General features: G+C 35.4%; 2 protein-coding genes and 1 long non-coding RNA gene across 3 annotated transcripts; all 3 read right to left on the minus strand.

Annotated features, from left to right (window-relative positions):
• Window positions 1-2,662: 2,662 nt before the first annotated feature.
• LOC141696775 (uncharacterized) lies at window positions 2,663-3,506 on the minus strand. Its single transcript, XR_012564489.1, has 3 exons — window positions 3,446-3,506; window positions 3,269-3,367; window positions 2,663-2,954 (listed from the first exon to the last, which is right to left on the minus strand). It is a non-coding gene; the product is annotated as an uncharacterized LOC141696775 (long non-coding RNA).
• Window positions 3,507-4,506: 1,000 nt separating this feature from the next.
• Window positions 4,507-5,231, minus strand: LOC141695514 (uncharacterized). The gene is made up of 3 exons (XM_074499754.1): window positions 4,821-5,231; window positions 4,568-4,732; window positions 4,507-4,521 (listed from the first exon to the last, which is right to left on the minus strand). The coding sequence occupies exons 1-3, from the start codon at window positions 5,229-5,231 to the stop codon at window positions 4,507-4,509; spliced, it is 591 nt and encodes a 196-aa protein (XP_074355855.1).
• Window positions 5,232-6,887: 1,656 nt separating this feature from the next.
• Window positions 6,888-10,362, minus strand: LOC141695515 (uncharacterized). The gene is made up of 3 exons (XM_074499755.1): window positions 9,480-10,362; window positions 8,197-9,434; window positions 6,888-7,565 (listed from the first exon to the last, which is right to left on the minus strand). The coding sequence occupies exons 1-3, from the start codon at window positions 10,360-10,362 to the stop codon at window positions 6,888-6,890; spliced, it is 2,799 nt and encodes a 932-aa protein (XP_074355856.1).
• Window positions 10,363-11,043: the final 681 nt, after the last annotated feature.

The raw sequence follows: 11,043 nt of genomic DNA on the forward strand, positions 1-11,043 counted from the left end.
GTAGGGGTTCTTCTATTGTTATTCTGAGATCTTATTAGTACTTTATATGGGATATAAGTGTATGTAAAGATCGTCAGAATCCAAGGATTATAAGAGGGGATACCGAAAATCCACCAGATACCGAAAGAATTGAGTATAAGGTAACATGATAAAAGGGATTTAATTCAAGGATTATAAGAGGGGATCATAAAAAGGAATATAATGTATTGAGAAAGGTTAAGGGAACCCAAGTAATAAGATCCCGGGTATGATCCCTCAAACGATAAACGAGAACAAAAGTTAAGCGAACCGTATAACAGATCAGCGATCATTAGCCAAGTAATTAGGAGTTAATCATAGAGGTTAATGATGATGATGTCATCACACCAATAAGAAGAAGATAAGTGTGGGAAGATGACATAAGTGGATGATATAAGCATGACCAAATGAGAAGGTATTGTTGGTTGATTTCAAGCCACACAAATTTTACCATGGTAAAAGATTAATTAACAACAAAAATAAAGCAACCAAGACAAAACAAATCAAAAACAAAAAACACAAGTTGACTTTCACTTTCAAGAACATCAAGCTCTCGGCTTTCCTTCATTTTCAAGGAGAAAAAAAATCAAAATCCAAGATCCAAGCATTGTTGAATCAGGAGGTAATTATCCAAGGTTCCTTATACATAGATATAGCTATCCCATGAATCTAAGCTTCAATTTCCTTCACAATATCTTCCAATAATTCAAGGAAGAAGATGGTGAATAGTAACTTTCAAAAAATAACTTTAGTTTTCTTGAATTTTTATGAAAGTTTAAGGTTATATAAGCAAGGATCAAGGTTCTTTTAGGCATTCAAAACTCTTGTGTTGTGTTAAGAAGCTTCAAGAAGGTATAAACTCCAAACCCTAGCTTTAGTTTTGATTAATTAGGAATGGTTATGATTGATGTAGTATATGAGAAGCATGATGCTTGTTTGTTTAAAGTTCGGTTGAGTTTGTAGAGATTTTGATGGTTGAATCTTGGTTATTAGTTAATGAACCTTAGTATGGTTAGTAGCTTTTGTTGTTATTGAATAAGTTGGATAAAACATGAAGTAATGGACTGATGTGGTGAGGTTTAGAGGGATTTTGGTTGTAATGTTGATTGTGGGTTGAATTGTGGATTGATTGGAGTGGTATAAACTTTGGTAATCGCGTAAACATAGCCGTCGTAATGTCCGATTTACTTTAGACGGTTTTGTTCTTAACATCAGGACCCGAGAACTCACTGTTAGGTTTTGACCATTTCCATGATTAGATAGTTCATGTTACGAGCTTCGTTTTGATATGTGGTTCGTATGAATCCGATGTACGGTTTAGGAGAAATGACCGGTTTAAGTAACGACATTTCGCGACTGAAATATTACCCCTCGCCTTACTTTGAAACCTTGGTTAAGGACTTTAAATGATTAATTGGGGTATGAAACATTTATGTAAAGTGGATTAGGCAGTTAGTAAGTTTCTCACGAAAGAATCGCCTTAAAACTCTTAATGGATAATTTATTAAAAATGGTGGAGCCGAGGGTACACGAGCGACTTAAGTGAATCGTTAAGCGCTAAAGCAAACGTTAGGGTTCAATTGGTTAAAGTCTGGTTTCTTAAGCGACCGGGGTTTAATTCCGACTTATGTTGTTGTTCATAGGTTATCGGACCCACTCTAAGCTTAAGTCTATCCGGGAGCAATCAGGCAAGTTTTCTACCCGTTATACTGTTGTTGTGATGTATACATATATCACTACTAAAAATATGGGATCAGACATCGGTTCTGAACCGATGTTAAAAAAAACTGAACCGATGTCTTCGCGTGTGATGTTAAATGTCATCAGGCTTTGACATCGGTTCACAGCCGATGTCTATTACAGTGCTATATATCGGTTTTAAGAATAATTTTGATGTCTTTGCAACAAATTTCAGCTTATATTACAGTATTTCTAGGTGAATATGAGTATATTATGGGGTAATTATCCATTAAAACATGAAACCTACAAGCTCTAAAAGATATTTTTTTAAAAATCTTTCAAACAAACCGATGTGAAAATCTAGATCAGACATCGGTTATGTTGTCTGACCGATGTGAAATGGTCCATCAGACATCGGGTACTTTTATCAACCGATGTAAAATAATGGGTTAGACATCGGTTTCGTTCATTTGGTGATGTTAAATCCTTTTGTTTAACATCAGTATTTTTTATAACCGATGTTTAATCTTTAATATTGTAAAATTTAAGACATTAGCTATTGAAAATTCGATGTTATTTGGCTTAAAATACATTGATTTTTTTACAGAATCGATGTCAAATGACTATTTGACATTGGTTTTTGTAGTTCTTTTTCTTTTAATATTGTTTTACCTGATGTCTTTTGTTCATTTTTACATCGGTTTTAAATTACCATTCTGATGTTAATATATGTACTATAAATTCCATATGCCATCCTGGTACTATTAATAGCCCAGGGAACCAATTGCATTTTCAACCAGAAAAATACCAACAATATGCAATACATCCAACCAAATTTGTAAAAATATAGAGGTATACATTGATACCAAATTTACTAACATTCAATCCAACAAGAGCTCAATTCGGACATTACATTCCAAGTCTAAAATAAACATCCTAACTAAAAACAATAAAACCTAAATTCTCTAGTTATTACATCCAACATTCTAAACATGTTTGACTAGTTAATATGTACCACTTGTCAAATTTCGACAATTCCAAACATAAATCAGAATGATGGATGTAATTGTCACCAAACATCCCTTAATTAACCACCAACCACCAGCAAACACAATATCAATTCACATAGTTCAGAGGAAAGCTATATATATAGATACTTATCATTTTTACATCTTGTCTTGGATAAATTCAAGCACCTCCATCCGCACCTCATCCAGCTCCTGCCTTGTGTAGGACTTTCGAGTTTTGGCTGCCCACTATAAAACACACGTAAAAATTAGCAACCAGAATATTATTAACCAGAATTGCCATATGTATAATTAAAAATAAACATAACCAACTATTTATAATTTAACCAGAAGAGGACCTTTTCTATATTTAACCGTAATTTTCTTCGTTAATCCAAAACTATATACCAGATAGTTCCTTATCACTAATAAAAACAAGATCCATCTGGAAATCACTAATAATAAAAACTGATAATAAAAATGGCACTCATATTTATCTGTCCTGAAAAACTACACAAAAAAAATTCTACATGCCATCTATCGGAAATGATTTGCATATATACCTTGGTAGTAAAAGATAGCTCCTTATCAGCAATGATATCTTTCATGTATCGCATTATAACATAGCCACATTCAACCCCTCCTGGTTGTTTGGGAGATCCCTGTTACAATATAAAATCTGAATTAGCACCAGAAATTAATTAAAATTACAAAGTGATAAAAAAATACAAAAAACTTACAAGAAGATTCTTTATCTGAGGAGCTTTATTTCCCCTTCCAGTTTGAGCATTGTAGGATTTCATCGCTCTACATTGTAGAACAACAATAATATACATGATTATTTTTCAAAAGGGAGAATATTTACTATATATATATATATTTATTTATAGTAATTAACAGAAATATATTACTCTGTTAATAATTTTTCCAACTCATCAAAATGTGTTGGATGTGGCAGAGGGTTCAGAATATAAATGTCGCCATCCCAAATTACAACCAAAATCCAGTGGCAACTATGTTTATAAAAAAGAAAAAAGAAAAACACAAGTCAGAAATTTTAAAAAAACTACCTAATATATTAATTTGTAAAAGCATGTCTAAATTAAAAATACTTACTTATGATTATGTGGCATGAAGTACATGCGATAGGGACTGCTCTCTTTCAACCGATTAACAAAATAAGAATGAAAAGATTTGTTCAACGTAAATGTAGCTCCTAGATCGAAAAATCCATATAAGACCACATCATCATTCTTCCTCTCAATCTTAATCAGTCTTTGCAAGAGCCTACCAGGGAGTGAATTACATTACTTATAATATCCGTATAAAACATGAATATTGAATATGTAACGATAAAAAATTAACTTACGCCATATAAGCAGATATTGCAGCTTGGCCAATCATATCGAACTCCAACAATGCTTTCACATTTTCATGCAATATATAAATTATTTTCTCAGTCCCAAACACGTCCGAATCACACGGAATTGGTATTGACTCCCCAGTGGCTTTCATGAAGACTGCAGCATGTTTGTATAACACCTTGTACTGCTTTGGCACATTCTTGTTTAGCTTCATTTTTCTATAATCATCTTGAAGTTTCTGCAACTCATCTTTCCGCTTAGACTGCCCCTGCAACACTTCCTTTTTCTTTTTCTACACAGAATTAAATAAAACAAGAATAATCGGTTATTATTGACATAACTACTATAGAATGCAACAATCAATTCAGAGTATATTGACATAATTTTTATATAACATACCGCCACAGTTGGGTAGATGATCAATTCACGAGGCCATGCTATGTGAGAGCCAACTGCTTGGCATACAACCTCAATTTCACCAGGTATGGGCACTGGAACCGATGCCTCTGGCTGGATGTGTCCGTCAACCGACACACGAACATGTCCGGGCTTTAGAGGCACTCCGTGTACTGAAACATTCATCTCTTCGTGATCATCAAAAACTGTTCCAAAAGCAACCTTGTTCTCTATACAATCCAGTGCAAGCTCACATGACTGTGGACCCTACATTATAGTGAGGGATCAATTTAATTTTATTGCATAAATCCCAAGTCTGTAGGCATATATCTAGTAGATCTTAATAATATTTTACCTTCTTTCCGCTCGGAGGAGAGGGGTCAAAACCAACAAAGTCTTCATCATTTACCAACAACTGTTTGGCACTCAGCGGTTTAACAGCAACTCCAACATTCCGCTTATCAGCAGCTCCCTCTTTATTAACAGGTACTTGATAACTTGATTTGTCAGAGAACATAGGAGAGTGACCATTCGAAGCATTAACCAAGGCCTTAAGTTCAGCCATCTCCCGCTGATTTCTTTCCAACTGATCCAACAACTCTGCCTTGGTAATTTTAGTCTTTTTCGCTTTCGGCAAATTGAAGAATGCTGTTGGAGTGACAAAGCCGCCAACCCCTCGAACCCTTCCTGCGTGCTCAGGAGTCTGAAGTGCCGTAGTTAACACATCTTCTGTTCCATGTGGAACAAATTCACCCTTCTCCTTCATTTCAAGTAACTCAGCCTGTAAAATAAATACAAACAATTAGTGCATTATTTATGACGCAATTATCTTTGAAGGGAATGCAGTATTAAAAATATCACTTACAATTCTCGCATTTATTTCCGCTTGCTCTTCAGTAAGCTCATCAGGATTCTTTGGCATCCTAGCCTTCCACCAAAAAATTGCACGATCAGGTTTCTCTTTCCGCTTTAAGTTCCCTTTCTTTATCTGTTAAAAAAGAGAAAATGTTTAAACTCCCTTAAAACTTAGAATTGCAAAGCCAAATAGATATGGTTCTTACTTCTTCTTCTCGCAAACCAATATACCCCTTCCTTGACAAGCGGTGACGATATTTCCGTTTACCCACTCTATTGCTCTGTAACTTACGTTGTTCCTGCACCAAAATAAATTAGTAAAAATTAATAAATATTATTTAACCAAAATCTATTTAATCATTTAGCAAGTAAAATGGCAATCATGTATATTTTATTAGTAGAATATATTCATACCAGCCATTTGGGGCTCGTCCTCTCTACAACAAATTTCTTCCAAGGTTCTTTACCAACAAACGCATACTTCTTCGGAGGCTTCATCAATTTCTTCTTTTTTCCAATAAATGGCATCACATATTTTGCAGTTAAATCAGCTTTAAACTGCCTCCATTTTTCACCTGTCGATTGTAGTACAAGCTTCTCACTTTCTGGGGCAATTTTGAATGTGTCCTAAAGAGCCACATAATATAAATTAGCCACATAATTTACAGTCACAATTTAAATAAAATGAAGAAGTCAACAAGGGATATAATTTACCTGGACATCATCCCATAATTTTGCTTTTAGATCACAATCCACTTTTGGCCAGTTTTCAGTGTCGATTGGAATCATTGTCCTTGCGAACATTCCTATGTAAGACTGTAAAGTAGGCCTGGTATTTCCGATGGGAACTCCAAAATCATTGTATCTAACTTTAAATTTCTTTCCCCAAGCTTTCTTCACCACTACTTTGTGAAGAGCTGAAACACCACGCGCACCTCCTAGCCTTTTTTTTTGCAGATTCAGAAGTGGTCATCGTTTCTTCACAACTACTTTGAGTTTGATATTGTGGAGGGACTTGAACCAACTTTTCATTACAAGTCTCTGAAGTTTTGACATCAGGAACAATCTCATCATCAACCTTTTCAGAGTTATTCTTCCTGTCATTTTCTTCGAAAATTACTTTCTTGGCTTTTTGCTTCTTTGCCATTTTGCTCCCTTAGTCTGCATTAAATTGAATAATAAAGCCATCAGTTGAACAATATATTTTCAGTCCGTCATTAATTACAGTCAAGCATAAATAATAAATTGTAAAATCAGCAAGTACGAATACAACTATACAAGAACAATAATTTACCTAAACTGCAATCAGTAATTAATCACATCCGAAATAACTCTAAAGTATTTTATAGAAGTACAATTAAATAATGCAAAATAATTAAAGAAAAAATAATGCCATCAATCAGTAATTATGGATGAACTACTTATATGATTATAACAATGCAAAACAAAAGAAAAAAAAATTAACAATATATTTTACACATTATAACACAATTAAAGGCAAATATATATGGTTCATTCAGTCATTCAAATTCCCATTTAGATATATATTCTACATAAAGCTACATCATCAGTCAGTAACGACATTAGGTGCAGGAGTTTTAGTAGCAGTATTTTTAATCCAAATTCCCTCAACATTAGGTCTAGCAGTATGAGCGACATCATCAGTAGTGACATCAGTTGCGGGGATTTCAGTGCAGAATGGGGGATGTTCCATGATCGTGTCTCCTAAGTCATCTTCATTATACAATTCTTGGTAGTCTCGAGTTGTGGAGGACAGAACAATAGACCAGGTAGCATCAACGGGATCTTCAAGGTAAAACACTTGCTTGACTTGGTCAACAGAAACATATTTATCTTTTTTGTGACCTTGTCGACTAAAATCCACAAGTGTGAACCCAAGATCATCAACCCTTATTCCTTTATCATTACTTGCCCATTTACACAGGAACAAGGGAGCTTTGAATGCATGGTAGTCTAATTCCCATATCTCTTGTATGATACCGTAAAATGTCAAATCACTTTCTACGGGGTTCAAGTCCTTGGCACTAGAAACCTGGACCGCTTTAGTAATGACAGACACCCCGCTGTTTTGAACAACGCGTATGTCATCTCGTTCCTTTGTAAAATATCGCACTCCATTCACTAGATAACCTTGATAAGTTAGTACTGAAAATGATGGCTTGGCAGCGAGCCATCTTATCGTATCTGAAACACCTTTGTTGTTCTCCCTTAGTTCATCATTCACCTACAGATATGATAAGAAATTTTAAATCCTAAATAGCTAATAGTCGTCATTACACTACAGATCAAAGAACCTAATACAACACTGACTTTATTTTGAAACCAATCAGCAAAGAGCCGATTGTGCTCTCTCATGAGCCAATGTAAGCTTTTCCTTTTCCCTCAGTGAATTTCTTCAAGATATTCCTTATGCATTCTGAAAAATGCATATGGAATGATATATTAAAGACACATTACAAGACTAATTACTGGATAATGAGGAATTGAAAACAACAAACTGCATAAACTCACAGATATGGAAACACTTCAGCGTTGTTTAGAAGGACATGTAGATGTGCTTCATCTCGCTCCTTCTCTTCCACTGATTTTATTATCACAGCGGATAATGGACCTGATATCTTATTATCTTGGTCCTTTGGAAGACCGGCAGTGGAGTAATTCTGACTAAGAAACTCGGTGCAGAATTCTACGGACTCTTCTCCAAGGTAACTCTCTGCCATACAACCTTCGGGATAATAACGGTTTTGAACATAACTCTTTAGTACTTTATTAAACCGTTCAAACGCATACATCCACCTATAAAATACTGGTCCACATAAGCATAGTTCCTAGACCAAGTGGACTACTATATGTACCATTACATCAAAAAATGACACATGGAAAACCTTTTCTAGATCGCACAAGGTTAGTATAACATCTGACTGCAGCTTATCCAATTTTGACACGTCTACTACTTTGTTGCACAAAGCATTAAAAAAGAAACATAATCTAATAATTGTGACCCTAACATGCTTCGGAAGAACGGAGCGTATTGCAACCGAGAGTAATTGTTGGAGAAGAATGTGGCAATCATGTGATTTCAGCCCGTAAATATTCAAATCAGGCATGGAAACACAATTTTTTATGTTCGATTCATGTCCGTATGGAAGTTTCATCGACATTAATGATGACAAGAAAGTCCTTTTTTCTGCCTTTGACAAAGTAAAGGGAGAAGGAGGCAAATAGGTTTTCTTTACTCCTACTTGGGGAGCCAAATCAGATCTAACGCCCATTTCCATCATATCACGACGGGCTGCCGCACTATCCTTTGTCTTATGGCGCATATTTAGTAATGTGCCAATCAGACTATCACATACATTCTTCTCGACATGCATGACATCAATACAGTGCCTAACATGGTGAAATTTCCAGTATTCTAACTCGAAAAATACTGACTTTTTCTTCCATGGACTTTCAACCTTCTTTGCCTTCTTCATTTTCTTCCCAAATTCAAATTTGATTTGTTCTTGCTCTGCTAACACTTCTTCTCCGGATAGGGTTCGACGCGGCTGCCCAAACTCTTGTTGTCCATTAAAAGCAGCCTTCTGCCTTCTATAAGGATGATGTAGAGGCAAATATCGACGATGCCCTTGGTAGCACATTTTCCTACTATGAGTCAAAAATTTAGCTACGGTGTCATCTCCACAAACTGGACAACACTTATAACCCTTATTAACGCAGCCAGATAAATTTGCGTAAGCAGGGAAGTCATTTATCGTCCACATTAAAACTGCTTTTAAAGTGAAAAATGATTTGTTATACGCGTCATACATATTTGGTTCCCCTTCCTTCCAAAGCTTTTTTAAATCATCAATCATCGGTTGTAAGTAGATGTCGATGTTATTACCAGGCTCATGCGGGCCAGGGACCAATATCGACAACATCATAAATTTTCTTTTCATACATAACCAGGGAGGAAGATTGTACGTCACCAATATGACTGGCCAGCAACTATATCTATTAGATAGGCCATTATTGTGCGGGTTTACACCATCCGCCGATAAAGCCAAGCGAAGGTTTCTCGGTTCACTACCAAAGGATGGCCACCTATAATCTATATTTTTCCAAGATGGAGAGTCGGCTGGATGTCACATTTTACCATCTTGTGTCCGCTGTTGCGCATGCCAACACATTAGTTTAGCGGTGGAAGGAGATTTAAACATACGTTTAAATCTAGGAATTATTGGAAAATACCACATGACTTTGGCTGGAAGATTAATCCTCTCTTCACCTTTCTTTGTCAACTTCCACCAAGAAAGTCGACACTTAGGACACTTGGTTGCATCAGCATGTACACCCCTGTACAGTACACAGTCATTCGGACATAAATGGAACTTTATATACTCTAGACCTAAATTGGAGAGGGTTTTTTTTACTTCATATGCATTACTAGGTAACACATTATCTTTGGGAAGTAGAGACCCAACAGAAGAAATGAGGTCAGTGAAGGCACTATCGGTAATACCAAACCTAGATTTCCAGTTATGCAACTTCAACATCGACTCTAACTTAGTACAGTCACTACCCTCATATAGAGGTTGCTCAGCATCGGCTAGGAACCTCCTAAACTGATATGAATCATTATCATATTGACTCGAGTTATATGCCGCTTCACAAACATCAATAGTTTCCGAAGCAGCGACATGCTCCTGATCTTGCTCTGACGCTTCATCAGAGGCTTGCTCAGGAGGTGGGTCTGGAGCTTGCTCTTCAGGTGGACAACTAGCACTTGAAGATTTAGGACCCGTAGAAGCAGTCTCCCCGTGCCAAACCCAATGCACATAACCTAGACAAAAGCCATTGTCATAGATATGGCCCCTGATTGTTTTTATAGAGAATTTTTTAAAATTGGCGCATCGTCCACAAGGGCAAGGAATTTTGTTACGATCTTCAGAATTTTCTTCAGCATATATCAAGAAGTTTTCCACCCCCATTTCAAATGCTAAAGAATCCCTATCTTGCAAAATCCATGTCTTATCCATCAAATTTCCCTACCTGATAGCCACTATAAATATTAAAAATCCAACACATACCTATTTATAATTATTTAATAAAAGGCATATCAAATTTGTGTTGGTTATTGTAGGGATTAATTATATAAACTTAGAAAGGAGTAAATACCTTGATATCCTAATAATTTATAATACTAATTCATTACTCTAAGATCCTATACATATACCCAATTAATTACAAAACTAGACTAAATTTATAAACTAGACTAAATTAAACCAAGATAATTAAAACAAATTAAACCAAGATATTTGAAAATATCACATAATTAAAAACCAATAATTCCAACATTCACAGCCCAGACAATTGTTAAATTTCCTTCACATAAATAAAACTCAGTGAGAACTTGAGTATTGAAACAAATTCAGCCCATAAATAAATAAATTAAAATTATCTGTTACTTGTATCTGTGAGAAGGATAATTATACAAAACAATTACTATAATACAACACAAGTAACAGATAGTTCATATCAGGAATGCAGAGACTTGTTCATATCAGAGAAATGACTATCATACAAAACAAGAAATGCAGAGACTTGTTCATATCTGAGACCTGTTCAAATGCAGCCCCAAAAACCCCCCCCAAAACACACTAATATGTATGAACAACCCCCAGAAAACACATAATTAAAAACAGAACAGAAACATTTAC

The sequence above is a fragment of the Apium graveolens genome, chromosome 11 (assembly GCF_009905375.1).
Source record: "Apium graveolens cultivar Ventura chromosome 11, ASM990537v1, whole genome shotgun sequence".
Taxonomy (NCBI): Eukaryota; Viridiplantae; Streptophyta; class Magnoliopsida; order Apiales; family Apiaceae; genus Apium; species Apium graveolens.